The 18,280-nt window shown below is 50.1% G+C and overlaps 3 protein-coding genes across 3 annotated transcripts; all 3 read right to left on the reverse strand.

Moving 5' to 3' along the window:
- Positions 1 to 2,196: 2,196 nt before the first annotated feature.
- On the reverse strand, positions 2,197 to 4,354 carry LOC136493160 (small nuclear ribonucleoprotein SmD1a-like). The gene is made up of 4 exons (XM_066489210.1): positions 4,193 to 4,354; positions 3,998 to 4,074; positions 2,684 to 2,875; positions 2,197 to 2,600 (listed from the first exon to the last, which is right to left on the reverse strand). The coding sequence occupies exons 1-4, from the start codon at positions 4,204 to 4,206 to the stop codon at positions 2,536 to 2,538; spliced, it is 348 nt and encodes a 115-aa protein (XP_066345307.1). The 5' UTR covers positions 4,207 to 4,354; the 3' UTR covers positions 2,197 to 2,535.
- A 1,054-nt stretch (positions 4,355 to 5,408) lies between these two features.
- Positions 5,409 to 7,921, reverse strand: LOC136493812 (protein FATTY ACID EXPORT 6-like). Its single transcript, XM_066489954.1, has 6 exons — positions 7,722 to 7,921; positions 6,798 to 6,999; positions 6,149 to 6,316; positions 5,977 to 6,023; positions 5,858 to 5,898; positions 5,409 to 5,767 (listed from the first exon to the last, which is right to left on the reverse strand). Exons 1-6 carry the CDS (start codon positions 7,842 to 7,844, stop codon positions 5,680 to 5,682), a joined length of 669 nt encoding a protein of 222 aa, XP_066346051.1. The 5' UTR covers positions 7,845 to 7,921; the 3' UTR covers positions 5,409 to 5,679.
- Positions 7,922 to 8,383: 462 nt separating this feature from the next.
- On the reverse strand, positions 8,384 to 10,458 carry LOC136494558 (transcription factor MYB80-like). The gene is made up of 3 exons (XM_066490712.1): positions 10,174 to 10,458; positions 9,936 to 10,065; positions 8,384 to 9,820 (listed from the first exon to the last, which is right to left on the reverse strand). The coding sequence occupies exons 1-3, from the start codon at positions 10,304 to 10,306 to the stop codon at positions 8,995 to 8,997; spliced, it is 1,089 nt and encodes a 362-aa protein (XP_066346809.1). The 5' UTR covers positions 10,307 to 10,458; the 3' UTR covers positions 8,384 to 8,994.
- Between the last annotated feature and the right edge of the window lie 7,822 nt (positions 10,459 to 18,280).

Genomic DNA, 18,280 nt, shown 5'->3' on the forward strand with positions numbered 1-18,280 from the left:
ATAAAAAATATCAATATTTATGATATCAAATAAATACCATTAGATTAATTGTGAAATGTATTTTCTTAATAAATTAATTTAGAGTTATAAATATGACTAATATTTATTAGAAATTTGGTCAAACGTAAACTACTTTAGTTGCATGTTTTCTTAGAGGGAGTGAGTACATCAGTTCATGTACTTATGCCAAGATATAGATCCGATTAAGCAGACAAACAAAAATGAAGAGTTGGTGCCAAAATCATCATGGAATTGTTTGAACTTGTAGTCTACTGCACTCTACACCAAGCAACAGAAACTTATTACACACCGATCAAGTAATTTACAGCGTCTGCTACTGCTCTGCTCCCTCCACGGAGGAGCTAGCACGTCTTACACACACGCCTGCACCGACCAGCGCAGACCAAGATCCCCAGCAGGTTGAGGCAGATGCAGCAGCGTGCCATGCCTGGTGGCTCAGTCAGTCAGTCAGTTGGTACCTGGCTGTTGTGTTGCAGTCGAAGCAGGTGTGGTTGCGGCCGAGGTCCTTGATCCTGTCGTAGCCGTGCCTGAAGACGCCGAGGCCGAAGAGGACGCCGATGAGGAGGCAGATGACCAGGATCACCAGCAGGTAGCACCCCACATGCTCCTTGGTGAACTTGAGCTTGCACATGGCGCCTCTCTCCGGCTGGGTGCCTGACTGTTATGTTAGGGAGCTGATTCGCGGGGGTTCTTACTGGAGGAAACTATTCTAGGCTGTGTCTGTCGCCCTGTTCCTTCGGCGGTATGGCAACGGTATCGCTTACAGGTGAAGCTACAACGAGAGGCAGGTCAGAGCTACGCGTACCCCTGATGATGATGTGCCTTTTGCCTTTGTGCCATGCCAAGAAGAAATGAAGAATCTGATCGCCGCGGACTGTATGGACTAACCCACGACACTTGGCTCTCTTTTTCTACGACTGTACGAATAATTGCCGTGTGGCCAGGAGAAGGTGATGGAGGGACGAGCGTAAACCCAGGGCATGTGTGACAAATTTATTCGGCGATAGCTACCCTACAAGCTACAGCCTACACAGGTGGACTGTATGATCGGTTCCGCTATCAGGCGGCGGTGTTTTCAGGTATTGGGACCGTATTCCAATCCACAATCCTAGCCGCCCATGCCTATGGATGGTAATGGTAATTGGCGTGGGTCCGTTAGCGTGGCTGAACCTCAACGGCACCAACCCATAGGTTGCAGATCGGACGAGACGCTTGCAGGCCGTGGTGTGCCTGCCTACCTCAGCCTCGCGACTGGTTCGGGAGACCGATACACGACAAAGGCACGGCCACCGGCCATCGCTCCGCGGCTCCCGGCCCCGACGATCGATTGCCGACGGTTCGTGCGGCGGCGCACGGGCGACACCGCACGATGCTGCTGCTGAAAGTGATAGTGATGACCGGTGGGAGTGGGTAGGTGCCGGAGGCAGCAGATTCTAGGGTGACACCACCGGCGGACATCGCACCAGCCGGCGCAAAATAGTTGATTTAATTTGAGACCGAGGGAGTACTCCTTCGATAATAACACTAGAGAAAAAAAATTATAAATTTTGATCAAATTATATACAAGTTATTAAGGATATAAAACTTGCATCAACAAATTTGTGTGTTCGAAGTATCTCTGAGGTTATATTGATTTTGTAGCAGTTGACCAAATGTTAGAAGAGAAACTAAGGGTCAGAATCTTATTGTGCGGAAGGAGTATCCAGTGCTATAACTCAACAGTCAGCACTGTATCTGTATTGATAGATTGCCAGGTGACGCCGACCAAAGTGGGAGAAATCAAGGTGGGCAATGGGCACGGAGTACATATAAGCAAGCGTACACAACACAGGGAGCAATCGCACTTATAATCCATCTTTTTCAGCTTGTTTTTTCAACCAAAACAGTATTTTTCTCTCACAACAAATCAGCCGGAACAGTATTTCGGCTTGTTTTTTCAGCGAAGCACCCCAATCAGCCGGAACAATGTTTCGGCTTGTTTTTTCAGCGAAGCACCCCAGCTTCAGATGATCCAGGCATCCTTTCCTTTACCGAGCACGTCTCGTCAGTACAGCAGAAAACTCGATACAGGGCAACAGCACGTCGTATGAGAGAAAAATGTACTAGACAGACCTTCAGCAAAATCAGCATCTCCGATCGATGGGAATTTAGCTTCAAGCAGAGCTAAAGATCAAATAGAGGCAGACACAACTGCAAGGCATAGCTCCAGATCAATAATCCCCATGTGAAAACACAAGCATACAACCTTAGATATCCAAAGTTCTGCGGCATCTTATATGTATGCCAGGGGAAAGACATTACGAATTAACTAGTGTGAACCTAAGACAGGCATGAATGATAGGCCAAATAGACAGGGTGATTTCACAACAAGAACTACTGAGATTGAGATATTTCGTCCACGTTCATCAGATGGGTAGCAATGCAACATTCTTTCACATAGCGTGCAGGGAAAGAGGTTACATTGTACGGGAAACTTGTCAGGCAAGAGAGCCGACAGCAGGGGAACAGTAAAGCTCAGCGTGGCCCCCGGCCCCGACCACGTCCCCGACCACGGCCGCGACCACGCCCCAAAGGCTTTCCTGAATAGAATAAACATTGACCAAGTCAGTATCATTAGTAACAATTAGGACTCAAATCAGAACAAAAGTGGAGGAAACCAAACCTGTAGTTGGCTTCTTAGGCTTGACCCTAGGGGTTTCCTCTACCAGCAAAGTTTCCAAGTTCAAGCTGTCAGGAAGAATGTAATAGCGAATGTTGTTTCCTCGCACACTGAGGTGGTCAAGCGTTACAGGGTTCTTCCCTTTCAGTGTAAGCTTCACTGTCTTCAGATGAGTGTTCATGCTTATGTCAACACCTATGAAAAATGTGCATGAATCAGAGGATATGCTGTAAAAACTAAACCATAATCCTAGATTAATCGCATCAGTATTAGCAAAATATGTGCGGATCATAATATTGTGAGAACACCGTTCAAGGACCAGAACTGCTATCAAAGAGTGATTTCCTGAATTGTAGCATAAAGAAAAAGGAAAAGTTAAAAACAAGCCTTTCACAATGTATATTCCCCCTCTTGTGAATAATGAACCTTTGCATGCCCCCAACACCAAAATGTAGTTTACAGGGAACCTTATCCACCCAAAACATTAACATGAAAAAAAAATCTACAAAGTTGTAAGCTACCATTCCAATTTCCAATCCAGATTCCCAAGAAACCCCTCTTAGGAAGAAAATTCAATATTCTCCACTAGCATCATCCATGTATTTCATTATATGAAATAGTGTAACATCATCTAAGTTTCACATGTATTAAATTCCTCAAGGAAACGGCACAAGTACATGAGAAGCTAAAGCAATTGCAAATTCAAGTGTGCACTAAATTACCAACTGATGCAATTCCCATTGTTTTAACAGACATCTAACCAGGTGACCATCCCCTAGCAGGCTAGCACTAATGGATCTAAAACCTAAGGCAACCAATTGACAACTTCAATTATGCCTACCTACTAGTCATCACTCGACAGGAATGCTCCGTTGATAAAGGAATTCTACAAGAAATTTAGGGCTAAGCAAATCTCCTGTGAGGCTATGAACCAGGCAGAACAAAAGAGTAAAACCCAAGTCTAATTGAACATACCCAAATAGCAAATTTCAGTGGGATAGCATAAACCACACATATGGTTTTATTTAAAAGGACTTGTGGTGTGGCGCATAACTGATACAAGAGCTGTGCGCAAAAGGCATGCTCAACTCTACTTGTCTCTACAGCTAAGTCAGACGACAGTTGGCTCCCAACTCCCAGACAAACAACACGGTACACAAGCAAATCACACTACCTCTTCAGATCGAGCTGAACAAATCCCTAAGGAAGTAAGCATACAAGCATCGGACAAAAAACCCTAGAATTCGAAGCCTACTCAGATCGCAGAAATTTAAAGGTTTCCCGGCGGCCCCGCTAGAGGTTAGAGTCGAAGCGTACCGGTGATGGTGCCGTGTACAACCGTGCCGTTCTTGAGCTCGATGGTGACCGTCTCATTGTTCAGCTTCATAAGGAACCTGCGGCGAAACCCCAAATCGAGAACCAAATTAGGCGAGGTTCGTACCAAACGGAGCGGCGAGGAAGGGCAAAGAGGAGCCAATCCGAACAAAGGGCGAACGACTACGGGGCCGTTACCTGACGAGCTTCATCTTGGCGGGCCTGGCTTGGGGAAGGAGCGGCGGCGGCGGGGAGAAAGCGCAGAGGCAGCCGGCGGAGCTGACGCTTGTTTGCTTTCTCGGAGCGGGAGGAGTAAACCCTAGTTTGAAGGCTGATCTGGCCGATGGGTGGTGGGAGGCGGTTCGAGCGGCTTAGTTGGGCCATTTGATTGAGCTTTATGAAAACGAAAAAGTCTATTTTAGCTCCATGAACTATATCCTCAAAGTTTAGTTTTTCTCTGAACTCGAAAATCGGGTAAACCACCTCCCTCAACTTTTAAAATCGTTCATTTTACCTCCCTGACCCGGTTATAGGTAGTTTTCAAAGATGATTTTATCTTTTTCTAGAGATATTTTTCACAACATATAAAACTAAATAAATCTATAACTCAGTTATACATGATCCAATGAGCATGAAATTTTTGCTACAGTTCAATTGGAATATTTTGGTAGTTTTTAGATTTTTTGGATATTTTTTGATTTTCCTAGAGCTAAATCAAATTTTTAAAAAAATCTAGAGATTTTTTGACAACATATAAATATATTATTTGGGTTTCTCGTCTCCTAATTCATCTTTAGTATTTTTCTCAGAATTTTTAAATGCTTAGAGATATTTTTCGTGGTTTAAAAACCTCATTAGGTATTTACTAGATTTATTTTTAAACTAAAAAGACAAAATCACCTTTGAAAACCACCTATAATCGGGTCAGGAGGTAAAATGAACAATGTTAAAAGTTGAGGGAGGTAATTTACCCGGTTTTTTAGTTAAGGAAACTAGACTTCGAGGATAGTTCAGGGAGGTAAAATGAATTTTTACTTCTTGCAAACCCATTCATATACGGTAACATGTGTTTCTTGTTCCTGGCAAAATATGTTCTTATTTAGGTTAAAAAAAGTTCTTATATAAAAACTAAAATTCATAGGAACCGAGAGTATCTCTTTTCCTTTTCTTTTTCCGCCGTCGAGAGTATCCTTTTTGCGTGTGCTTGTGTAGTTTGACTGGATAACCAGAGATTGTAACTAATGCTTGTGTTGTATGTAGCTAGTTAAAACGACTGCATAAGCATGCTGTAGTTTGCACAAGAAAACTTAGGTCCATTCGTTTCAGAATTGAAGGTACAAGCTCATCAGGCGACAAAGTACAAAACACCTCAGATTTCTCAGGTGGAGTTCATCAATTGCTCAAACGTATCAAGTAGATGCTGAGCAAGCTTATCAAGTTATCTTTATCACGTTCAATCATGTGGAAGAAAACAGCATGTTCACTGGAGCCAGGGCCATTGTCCTCTGAATCTTTATTTGCTCAAAGTTTCAGGTTACCAGAATAGAAAATCCAAAGGCCCAGCCAGCAGTGAACAAAGATTGCAGAATATACATAGGAAGACAATCAAAATTTTACTATACTAGCTGATACAGCATGATGAACGAAAGGTCAACAAACGCTGATCCTAAACTGAATCCCTCTTTCTACTGCGGTGGAATGGCTGCCAACTTCTTAGGTGGGGGATTTCCTCCCGCAAGCAGCACATAGGCGTAGAAACAACCCATTGCAGTGCTGCATGATTTTCAAGCAGGAGAGAACATCAGATCTTGTCCAAAGGGGAAAACAGCGTTGGATGGAGATGGAGAGTATAGAGAAAATTACCTTAGTGAAGCGTAGAAGCCCCAAGGAAGGAGTCTATTTGTCTGCACACAGAAGTAGAGATTAACACTATATTAAGACAGTAATTGTACTATATATTCTGTACGAGTTAAAGGAGTTACCAAGAAGTAAGCATGAGAGTACTTCCATGCCAGGAAAGCAGAAATTGCTGCAAAAACACAGGAAAAGCAGGTTGATAAGCAATGGGGCACAGGTACACCTAGTTTTAATGTGATTACATTGTAACTCAGATACTTTATAACACAAAGCTTAGGATGATGATATTCATTCTACCTGCTTGGGCCAAGATAAGCAGGAAGCTGGATCTCCCGCTCCTCCAAAACTTTAGACTGAGAGTACCAAGTAGCAGAGTGGCGAGCCCTGGTGCAATGCCCAAGACAAGACTTATGGTGCTTCTTGAGAAGATGTATCCTAGAAGCCCCATAGAGAATAAAAGACCACCTGCATTACCAAATGAAGTATCATTATTTCACTTATCTGTATGTCGATACATAAATGACAACCAAGTTGATATTTCCAAAACTTAAAAATACTGAACCGCTCAGAAATACGGGATGCCACACGTGTGAGAAGAACAAGGCCAGTGGAACAATTTGTCATCAAGTTTTAATTATGGAAGCACAAGAAAGCAGACTGCTAATTTCCAGTAGTCAAGATTATTATTTGCCACATCAGTCTCTATATAACATAACATGTTAGATAATGAATTTAGAACAGCTTTGCTATCAAGGAAATGAAACTATGTTTGCAATCAACGCATTTAGAACAACTTTGAACAATTTATGCTATGACCAGCTCTTAATTCCTAGAAAGCTGCCAAATATCTTTCAGAAAACCAACAGTTGATACAGCATAGAAGTTTCCTGTGCGCGATTTATATCCATCTAAACAGACAGTATACATTATTGAAACTCAAACTTACCAAAAGGGATCCCAAGGCAAAAGTCATGGATTTTAGCACTCCTCTTACGAGGAATAACATGCCCCTCCACCTGTAATTCCTTCATCTGGTCTGATTGCAAATCTAACTCTTCAACCCGAGCATTCTCATTGGCACATTTTGTTGAAAGTTTAGCAGCAAAAGCAAATGACTTCATACACACTCCACTTGTAGAAATCGAAAGCTGTGGAGAAAACAAAACATGTTAACCCATCCTCTGATAGTTATAGCCAAGCAAACTTGCAGCAAGAGCACCAATTAATACGGTGGTCAACATCAACGCCTTATTTAATATTTAGAGGAAAAAATACAAATATCAACAATTCAACATACACACAAAATGCATGAAAAATATACCTATATTTATAACACATTAAGCACATTGTTCAGAGAAAATAAAACATTCATCTGTTTCAGATCACGATCCAGGATCAATTTTGTCCACTTAAGAAGAAAAGATTCAAAAGACAGTCCTTCTAAGCTTTAGGTTCTGACAAACACATAATTGCTGATAAAATTCTTGACTTCTCGAGGCCAAGAGCTCAATTCGGTAGAATTGGAAATTTGCTGACACAGAGGACACCGGGTGAACATGGACGCACTGGTACTGCCTTCAGTTCATCATTTTATACATAATCAACCCTACCGCAGGTAACAAATAGATCTCGCCACGAAACAAGAACTCAGTTTCTGCCCAAATGCCCATCAACACCAAGTCATCAAATAACCTCTTCTGAGTCCTCTCCCTCACCTCTTCGCCATCGGATCGGATCTCATTTCCATGCGGTCATGATCGATGTCCAGGTAACCCTTATACCAGGTTCTTCTCAGAAAACGATCGTACATACAGGGGCAAGAGCTCCAAGACTACCAAGTTAGGGTTTAACACTAGAATCCGAGGCATACCTTCGGGGAACCAGCTAGAAGGCTCTGCGGCCACCGGCATGAGGATGGAACTGAGTAGGCTCGAGTCCGGCGATATGCCGCCGTGGCCGCAGCCGATCCGTGCAGCTGCGCCGCCGCCGCCATGGAACACGAAAGACGAGAAGGGAACGTGGAGCGGTGAGAGATTTCCAGGAAGAGGAAGGTGAACTTGGGGGTGCGCTCTCTGTAACCGTCGGATGCTATCAACCCCACATCGGGCTCGTCATGACCGTCCGATCAGAAAGAGAGGGGAAAGAAAGAAGACGGGGTCCTCCTGAAGAGCTCGGGTGCAGAGTGCACTTGGTCTAGGCGAATCATACTCCTCCTGAATTCTTCAGATAAAACGAATTCACATAAAAAATTATTCAAAGGAATCCAGTTAAAATGGGGAAAATTGCTTTGTAGTGACACCAGTGGAATTGGACAAAACAATTTGAGGTTTTTACACTGGAACTGTAGTTACTCTGAGCTATGCCCTGAAACAGAGGAGTCCAAAAAATTGCATGGTCTCCTCGGTTCTATATGCACATTCTACTTATCAAATGGCAAAAGTATATACATGATTTCCATATTCCTTATTCGAGTTTATAAAACCTTTTGGCAATATTTTGTTCAGGTTCTTCTTTTTAGTTTATACTCCTTGATTGATGAAGAGTATGTCTACTGTACAACCATGTGTTTTATGCAATTTCAACACATGAATTTTTTTACGCCATAAGATTAAGATCCAACAGCCTCCACTCTTCTTCTACCACTAGCCTTCTTCTATCTTCAGACAATTACAAGATCACAGATCCACACATCACACATCACATATCACATAAAAACAATTTTTTTAGTCGAGGCGCAGAAGCCGCTCAGGATCCGTCAAGTACGTCGACTCGGCGCACTTCGCGGTGCCGTGCGGCACGCGCGCCGTGGAGCTGGTGTCCGGCGTGGAGACCGCGTTGCTGCAGGAGGTGTACACCACCGTGGAAGGGAGCTGGTACAGGCTGGAGTTCTCGGCCGGGGACGCCGCCAACGGGTGCGGCGCGTCGCCGTCGTATGACGATGGTTCCTTGTCGCCCGGGATGAAGGTGAAGGCGTACGCGGGGCCAAGCGAAACCACCGTAGACATCGATTTCCTGCGCTGCCGCGTGCGCTCGTGTGTGTGTGTTTTTTTTTTTTTTTTTTTTTTGCTAAAAAATCCATGTGTTTTTGTTTGTTAAAATACATGTGCTCTTTGATCCTGGCGACTTGGCACGAACTGTATTGGTCACACCATGTGATTGGTTAGCTCGTCGGGCAAGTCCCAGAGTACACAGTCGGAGCCAAACAGGCCGGACATGTCGGAGCCGCCCTTCCCGCCGTCCTTGACGTCGTCCGCCTCCTCGTCGCCTCCACTGCTCCCGACGCTGTCATTGCCTTTCTCCGGCAACACCGCCGCCGGCCTGGGCGCGGCCTCTGTGCCCGAACTTCCACTGTACATGCTCTGGTGGCTCCATATGGACGTGCCCTGGTCCGCGTCGCCGCCGCCGGCGCCGCCTCCGAGGACGTACTCCGGCACCGTCCCGTTGTCGTACCGGAACTCCTCCTGCCCGTGTGCTGCGGGGTTGTATGTGGCGTACATCCCCGCCAGCCCCTCTGTCACGTCGGCCGGCGCCCAGGGCGGCTGCTGCTGCTGCTGATTGCCGGGGGGCGCGCCGGGCTCGCTCATGATGCCGCGGGACAGGCCCAGCTTGATGCGCTCGATGGTGTCGTCGGCCTGGGGCGCCGCCGGGAAGCCGCAGGGCGCCGCGCCCGCGCCGGAGCCGCCCGCGATCGCCATGTCGGGCACCGCGGGGGAAGGGAAGTCGGTGGGCCGCTTCTTGGTGAGGAGGTGGAGCATCTCGTCCTTGAAGCACCCCAGCACGGCCTCGGCGAGGTGGGCCACCTGCGGCGGCGCCAGCGTGGTGGCGATCTCGGCCATGAGGTGCGAGAAGGACTTGTGCGTGACGGGGTCGATGCCCATCCCGGACAGCTTCTTCTTCAGCTTGGTGTTCCAGTGGTTCTTCACGTCGTTGTCCGTCCGGCCCGGCAGCTGCGCCGCGATCACCGACCACCTGCACGCAGCTCGTTCGTTGCGCATTGCTAGTCAGCGCGTCGCTCGCATCGCGACATACACAGTGCCCATCAGAATAAGCCCGAGAGCACGAGAGGGAAGGACGGCCGGGCCACCTGCTGCCGACGACGGAGTGCAGCTTGATGATGGTCTGCTCCTCGGCGTCCGTGAACTCGCCGTGCTTGAGGTCGGGCCGCAGGTAGTTGGTCCACCGGAGACGGCAGCTCTTCCCGCACCGTTGCAATCCTGCCATCACATCACACAAACTCGGTCAAAATTCAGAGGGACTGCACGCGGACATGGGACATTGGCCGTCCCTGACCCTCGGGACCTTGGACGCTCGCTAGGACGTACCGGCATTCTTGGGGATGAGGCGCCAGTTGCGCGTGCCGTACTGGGTGATGTAGGAGAGCAGCTTGTTGTCCTCCTCGGGCGTCCACTGCCCGCGCTTGACGCTGTCCTTCTCGCAGCACGGGATCCGCCCCATCCTCGCCTCCGCCGTCCGGCAGCTCGCCGCTCCGGCTCTGGTATTTCTCGCACGCGCCTGCGGTCTCGGAGTGGCACCGGCACGCCCCTGCTGCGACGCCACGCCACGGCTCCGCGGAGTGAGCAAGCAGTGTCCTAGTGCGGCGCTCACATTGCGCGCTTGGGCGCATAAATAGGCGCGCGGCCGCACCCGCTCGTGCGAGCCGCGGCTCCTGGCTCCTGCTGCTGCCGGCGGCATGCGCTGGCCGCACGGGAAGGGCGGGCGCGGCGCGCACGGGCGAAGGAGGCATGAGCGGCATAAAGAATTCAACGCCCGCGCAACGCGTGACCGCCCCCGGGGAGCAGGGACAGGTTGTCCACCCGCACAGCGCCGACCAAAGCGCTTTCCTCCCCCTCGCCGGGCGCCCGGCGCGTTTGCGTCTCGTCCGTCGGCTCCCAGCGCTAATCGACGCCGCGCGTGGCAGCGCACAGCCCTGCTGTGCGCCCGTGCCGGATGCGTTATGCGTGCGTGGTTCTTCAGTTCTTTCATTCTTTGCCTCCGTCAGTCAAAGCAGACGGTCAGCTCATTCTGCTCCAGTTGTGAAATTGGCAGTGGCAACTGGAATGGAGAATTTCCAGTGGACTTGAAGGGACTAATCACACATTCACACTGCTAATCTTCGATTACAGTTACAGATTTAATACTACTGTCAGAGTTGTAGGAGTACTCCCCTGTCCCAATTTATTCGCCGTTTTCGGTTTTCGTGCCCCAAGTTTTACTCGATTAGTAGAAAATATGTGCAACATTTGTATCTCTAAAAAAATTTATTACAAACTAGTGTCGGTGTTTTCGGACCACCGATGAGTAATTTTGTATTTACGCGTCTGGCTCGGATGGTGTGCTCGGAGGACACAATTGTTTATACTGGTTCGAGTGGAACGTCCCTACGTCCAGTTCGCTGCTGCTCATGTTACCAGCACTTGATTTGCAATAGAGGTTACAAACAGACAAGAGAGGGAGAGGATCACAAGTCTCTGGTGGAAGGAGTGAACGGGTGCTGAGAGCTCGCTTGTCGCTCAGCCGTGTGCTCGTGTCGTGCTCTTGTGTTCTGATCCCCCACTGTGAGACGCCATCCTTCCCCTTTTATAGGCGAAGGAAAAGCGCAGGTTACAGAGGAGAAAAAAGAGAAGAACGAGAGAGAAGAAGACTTCTAGTGTTGATGGGTCATTCTTCTCCTTCATGCGGGTCCCACCGATTTTGTAGATGTCAACAGAGATGGCTCCATGTCGTGGCCCTATTCGTCACTGGCGTCATGCGCATGCGTCATGTGCTGGACATGGCGTTCCACTCCGTCCCGGTGGATGTCGTGGTGAACTGACGCGCTTGTCAGCGTCCGTACGAGGATTAGGCAGAACAGCACTGGCACGCCCGACACTGTTCTTGATGTGAATCCCCAGGTATGGCCCGTCATGTCCACGGATTACATCGAGGCGTGCCAGCCTCTTCCTTGGCGTCAGAGTTTTGACCTAGGGCAATACGCTTGGACCTGGAGTGGTTGGCGGCGGTATGGGTCTCCGTCGGGCGAGACGGAACCCGCGTCCTCGAGGTTGGGCGAGACGGAGCCCGCAACCTTGGGTGAGACGGAAATCGTGTCCTTGGGGTCGGGTGAGACGGAGCCCGCACCCAAAGGGTCGGGCAAGACGAAGTCCACGTCCTCGAGGTCGGGCAAGACGGAGCCCGCGGCCTTGGGCAAGACGGAACCCGCATCCTTAGAGTCAAGCGAGACGGAGCCCGCACCCAAGGGGTCAGGCGAGACGGAGCCCGCGGCCTCGAGGTCGGGCGAGACCTTTTAATACGTCTCGAGTCATCCAAAGAAGTCAGCGTAGGTGTTAACTTCCTTGCTTTGAGTATCAATAATATCGATACCCGACAGTAGCCCCCGAGCCTATGGAGGAGTGGAATACTCCTTTGAAGGTTTTTTCAGATGGAAGGACTCTAAGGGCCTTGGCCTTCTGTTTTAGCCCGCGGCGTGTCCTGGTAGGATGGCAATTAACCGTAGGATTCAGGAGGTCGGAAAGATTTTTCTTGAGTCCGGTCCCCTAGGATCCGATCGGTCTGCCATCGTACTGCGACCGCGCGTTCGGTCTCCTTGTGAGTCCAACTTCCCTCGAGCCCCCGCGCGTAGCAGGGGTCCGGTCGAGGGTCGACTCATCTTTGTGATCGTCATCTCTCATGCGTTTTTCAATAAAACGGAGGAGCTGATCCGTGTCACGTTTTTCCTCGATGGACGAAACATGGTGCTCAGTGAGCTGTTAACGGGCTAGTCCGAGTGGGGCAACATCTTCTCGTTCGTGGGGGTCCGGTATGGGTCCGCTGGTGACCGACTCTAGATTTTCAATGACCAATCCATATAGTTCTCGGGTCCGTTCGACCGATCCCAAGGGATAGTTGCCTTTCTTTGAGGAAAAACAATAGACTGGGAACCAACCAAGACTTGAATATGGGCCGAGATGCCCGCGACGCTCGTGCGTCCAGGTACTGGCTGTTAGTGGGTCCATCACTTTCCACCCCTCACTCTAAGGGTGCCCCAGAGCGGCTGTGAACCCGTCGGAGGGCCAGCCTTCGAACTCCTCGGCCTAAATGGGCCGTAGCAGCATTTTCAGCACCGTATCCCTCCTTACCTATGACGGTTCTCGTGTCTATCTACACCGACGCCGAGCTGGATCGTACTGCGACCGCGTGTTCGGTCTCCTTGTGAGTCTAACTTCTCTTGAGCCCCCACGCAAAGCAGGGGTCCTGTCAAGGGTCGGTTCGTCTTTGTGATCGTCACCCCTCAAGCGTTTTTTTCAATAAAATGGAGGGGCTAATCCATGCCATGTTTTTCCTCGATGGACGAAACATGGTGCTCGGGGAGCTGTTAACGGGCTAGTCTGAGTGGGCCCTGGTTTCCCGTTCGTGGGGGTCTGGCATGGGTCAGCTGGTGACCGACTTTAGATTCTCAGTGGTCAATCTATATAGTTCTCAGGTCCATTCGACCGGTCCCAATGGCTCGTTGGCTTTCTTCGAGGAAAAGAAATAGACTAGGAACCGACCAAGACTCGAACGTGGGTCGAGATGCCCACGACGCTTGTGCGCCTAGGTACTGGCCGCTAGTGGGCCCATCCCTTTCCACCCCTCACTCTAAGGGCTCTCTAGAGCGGCTATGAACCCATCGGAGGGCCAGCCTTCGAACTCCTGGGCCTGAATGGGCCGTAGGAGCGTTTTCAGCTCCGTATCCCTCCTTACCTGTGACGATTCTCGCACCTATCTACACCGGCGCCGAGCTGGATGACATCGAGAAGGAGGTGGCTCCTCTAGCATAGGACTTACCTACCGAGATAGAGGATGAGATCATCCCCTAAAAAATTAGTTAGGTAGATAAGCCAGGCAACGAACTTGTAATAAGTGGACAAGCTCTTAAATTTTGTTATGGCCAAACTAATTTTTAGCTCTTCTCCCCTTTTTATAAAAAGGTTAATGCATTCTAACCCTTTCTGTCATTAAGGCTGTAAAGCTCGGGGTGCGGGTGAAAAATCTCTGATCACGCTGGTGAGCAAAAATGTCGTAGCCGCTGGAGCGTAGGTTTCTTAAAGTCCGACCAGTTTTACTCAGTGTTCGTTTCTACAACCCTTGCTTCTAGATCTTAACATGAGAAAGGGTCAGGCACAGATAATGTTTGCCGGGTAGATATACTCTTTAATGTGTTCCGACTCTTTTCGTAGTTAAGGTAAAAAGCTCGGGGTGCGGGCAAAAAACTCTGATCACGCTGGTGAGCAAAAACGTCGTAGCCGCTGGGGCATAGATTTCTTACAGTCTGACCAGTTTTACTCAGCGTTTGTTTCCATAACCCTTGCTTCTAGATCTTAACGTGAGAAAGGATGGGGCATAGAGAATGTCTATCGGATAGATATACTCTTTAATATGTTCTGACTCTTTCTTAGTTAAGGCTAAAAAGCTCGGGGTGTGGGCAAAAAACTCTAATCACGCTGGTGAGCAAGAACGCCGTAGCCGCAGGGGCGTAGGTTTCTTATGGTCCGACCAGTTTTACTCAACGTTCGTTTTCGCAACCCTTACTTCTAGATCTTAACGTAAGAAAAGGTCGGGCATAGAGAATGTCTACTGGATAGATATGCTATTATCAGCCCCCAAGTGAGGCTTGACCCCTTGCCGTTGCTGGGGTCGGGTGTCACTAAAGATCGAGGAGTCGATAGCGAAACCGATAAGAGAAAGCGTGCATAGATTAAGGGTAAAAGCGACATAGCTATTTGATGTTCTAGGCGTTGATGAAGACTTCATCGTCGATGGTCTTGAGCTTATAGGTGCCTGGTCGGAGCAACTACGCGATGATGTACGCTCCCTCCCACGGTGGAGAGAGCTTGTGGCGGTTCTTGTTGCTCTAGGCGAGGCGGAGCACCAGGTCCCCGACGTTGAAGGCCCGACCCTGCACTCAACAGCTGTGGTACCGGCGCAACGCTTGCTGGTACTTGGCTGAGCGGATGAGGGCAATGTCGTGCGCTTCATCTAGCTAGTCCATGGCATCCTCGAGGGACGCAATGGTTCCCTATTCGTCGTATGCCCTGACCCTTGATACTCCATAATCGAGGTCAGTCGGGAGGATAGCCTCAGAACCGTAGACCATGAAGAATGGGGTGTAGCCGGTGGACTGGCTGGGGGGCGTCCTCAGGCTCCAGAGTACCACTGCTTGCTCTTCTTCTTGTTGGGGTAGTTGGAGACGCCTTCGCCGTTGTCCTCATCCCGCTTTGCCTTGCCCTTGGGGCGGTCGAAAATTGCCCCGACCACCTCCTCGGCCGAGGCATGGCTAGTGGCGATGTCAAGGAGCTCCTTGGTGGTTCACGGGCCCTTACGTCCCAGCTTATGAACCGGGGACTCGTAGGTGGTCTCGGACAGGAAAGCTCCTATGACGTCGACGTCGGTGACGTCGGACAGCTCGTTGCACTGCCGGGAGAAGCGCCGGATGTACACACGAAGAGTTTCCCCAGACTTCTATCGGCAGTTTTTGAGATCCCATGGGTTCTAGGACGCGCGTATGTGCCCTGGAAGTTTCCCACGAAGATCTATTTTAGGTCCACCCAACTTTGGATTCGGTTGGGCGGAAGTTGTTCCAATCACGTTGGCGCCTAATAAGCCAGGAATAATGGAAGGTTGCGGATAATGAAATTGTCACTATTCGCTCCATCGGCTTGGCAAGCAAGCCGATAATCCTCAAGCCATAGTTCGAGGTTTGTTTCTCCGAAGTATTTTGGGATGTTGGTCGGCGGTTAGTACCACGGTGGGAAGATGACGTTGAGGATGTGTCGGCCAAAGGCCTAAGGTCTCAGCAAGTCAGGGCTCTGGCTTTGGTCCTCGTCGCTGTCGTAGCGTCTACCACGATGAGGATGGTAGTCGCGGCTAGCCTCCTCCCTCTCATCGTTGTGGGCACGCCTATAGACATCAAGGGTGTTGCGCACATCACTGTGGAGGCTGAAACGCTCATGCACCGGGGCCACGATGCGTGGCCTACCGCCTCGCTGCGCCTGGTGGACTGACACATCCCTGTCGGGTCGCTCTAAGGGCGTGCACTGGCTGGCGTCGAGTTCGCGTCATCGGGACAGCGAGCTCTCGGCTTGCTGCACCGCCGCACGCTCAAGTAGCGTGTGAATCTCATGATGGGCTCGACGATCCTCGGGTGTCGCGGGCTTAGAAAGCCCTCGAAGCAAGGCCACCGCGGCAGCGATGTTCTAGCTTGCCCGGGTGAAGTGTGGGAGGACTTCACTGTCCTCGATGATCCTCTGGTTCACGTCTCGGGCCACGGCGCGCGCACGCCTACCGTCTCCGTGGCGCTCAATCTCTCGCTCGAGCTCCGCGTGTTCTTGCTCGAGCTGGAGTCGTGCTTCTTCGAGCTTTTGGTGTCGCGCCCTCAGCTGCTCTACTCACAGGTGAGGTGGGGCCCCTGCATCCCCCTCGACCTTGTCGTTGAGGTCATCTGTTGGGGTAGCCATTCCTCGTGGATGCTTTTCGATATATCCCTTGGGGGTACCTGTCATGAAACATTCTCGCGAGGGGGGATGGCTCCCCCTGCTGGAGTAAGAGTCAGAGGGTGGCTCTGATTCTCCCACAAGAAGGTCGTGGAAAGATTTCACGATGTATTCGGTCATCCCCATGAACTCGTCGTTCGTAGGGGATGGGGGCGTGCGCTGCGCCATAAGGTGGCCAACGGTCTCTGCAACGTTGCGCAGACCGAACGAGAGCCGTGTCGGGGCGCCCTAGATGAGGTATTCCGGGGAGAGCGGATCTCCTCCAGCAAGCTACGTCATGACGTTGGCAAACGAGAAGGTGAGGCGGCACAGGTCCTCCTGGGACGGTCGGGGTCCTAGAAAGGCGTCGAGCTGGCACTCTAGCCTCCTATAATCGAAGCCGAGGAGCAAGTCGCGTCTGGGGCGCGGGCCTCCGGTGCGTGCAGCTGCAGCTCCTCAAGCGCCTCGGTGATCATGTCAAGGCCGGTGGAATGGAGAGGCTGGACGGTGGCAGGAACCTGTGCCAACTCTCCCTCCGCCGTAACGACGAAGTCTAGGTTTCAAAAACGCACGTGCGCGCCCGGGACCCAGCTGACACCGTGACTAGCCATCCAAGTCCTGATGTGGATGTCGAGACACGCAAAAAGCCCCTATCTGGCGCGCCAACTGTCTGTGTTTTCGGACCACCGACGAGTAAATTTGTATTTATGTGTCTGGCTCAGATGGTGTGCTCGGAGGACACAAGGGTTTATACAGGTTCGGGCGGAACGTCCCTACATCCAGTTCGCTGCTACTCGTGTTACCAGCACTTAGTTTGCAGTAGGGGTTACAAACAGGCGAGAGAGGGAGATGATCCCAAGTCTCTAGTGGAAGGAGTAAACGGGTGCTGAGAGCTCGCCTGCCGCTCAGTCGTGTGCTCGTATCGTGCTCTTGTGTTCTGATCCCCCACCGTGGGACGCCCTACTTTTCCTTTTATAGGCGAAGGGAAAGCGCGGGTTATAGAGGAGAAAAATGAGAAGAATAAGAGAGAAGAAGGCTTTCAGGGTTGCCGGGTCCTTCTTCTCCTTCATGCGGGTCCCGCCAATCCTGTAGATGTCAACAGGGATGGCTCCATGTTTGTACGAGGATTAAGCAGAACAGCACCGGCACGCGCCAACACTGTTCTTGATGTGAATCCCCAGGTATGGTCCGTCATGGCCACGGGTTACATCGAGGCGTGCCAGCCTCTTTCCTGGGGTCAGAGTTTTGACCTAGGCCCATACGCTTGGACTTGAAGTGGTTGACGGTGGTACGGGTCCCCGTTGGACGAGACGGAACCCGTGTCCTCGAGGTCGGGCGAGACGGAGCCCGCGGCCTTGGGCGAGACGGAAACCACGTCCTTGTGGTCGGGCGAGACGGAGCCTGCACCCAAGGGGTCGTGCGAGACGGAGCCCGCTGCCTCGTGGTCGGGCAAAACCTTTTAATACGTCTCGAGCCATCCGAGAAAGTCAGCGTGGGCGTTAACTTCCTTGCTTTTAGTATCCCTAATATCGATGCCCGACAACTAGATTTAAAGATATTTCCAATGATACCAATTATGTATTATAAATATTAATATTTTTTAATATATATTTTGTCAAAGTAATTTCTCGGGAAGTGAAAGCGATAGATATTTTGGGATAGATGGAGTACTTTTGTATTCATAAATCTCCAATCTAAAGAGGTGAGGTCAGACACACTGCTCTACTTGTTAAAAAAAAGACACTGCTCTATGGACAGCAGGAGGCTCTGGTATTTCTATGCGGTGCATTTTGATTACACTCTTCACTCTTGAGATGAGGCTGCTATTTTATCCTCCCATCCGCGTCAGAAAGAACACGGAGGCCAAGGGCACACGCAGCTCCAAGAACCCACTGAATCATGTTCTTTCCCACTGTTCCAGTAAAAACCAGTCGTGCTGGTC

This window comes from Miscanthus floridulus, chromosome 11 (assembly GCF_019320115.1).
Source record: "Miscanthus floridulus cultivar M001 chromosome 11, ASM1932011v1, whole genome shotgun sequence".
In the NCBI taxonomy this organism is placed as follows: Eukaryota; Viridiplantae; Streptophyta; class Magnoliopsida; order Poales; family Poaceae; genus Miscanthus; species Miscanthus floridulus.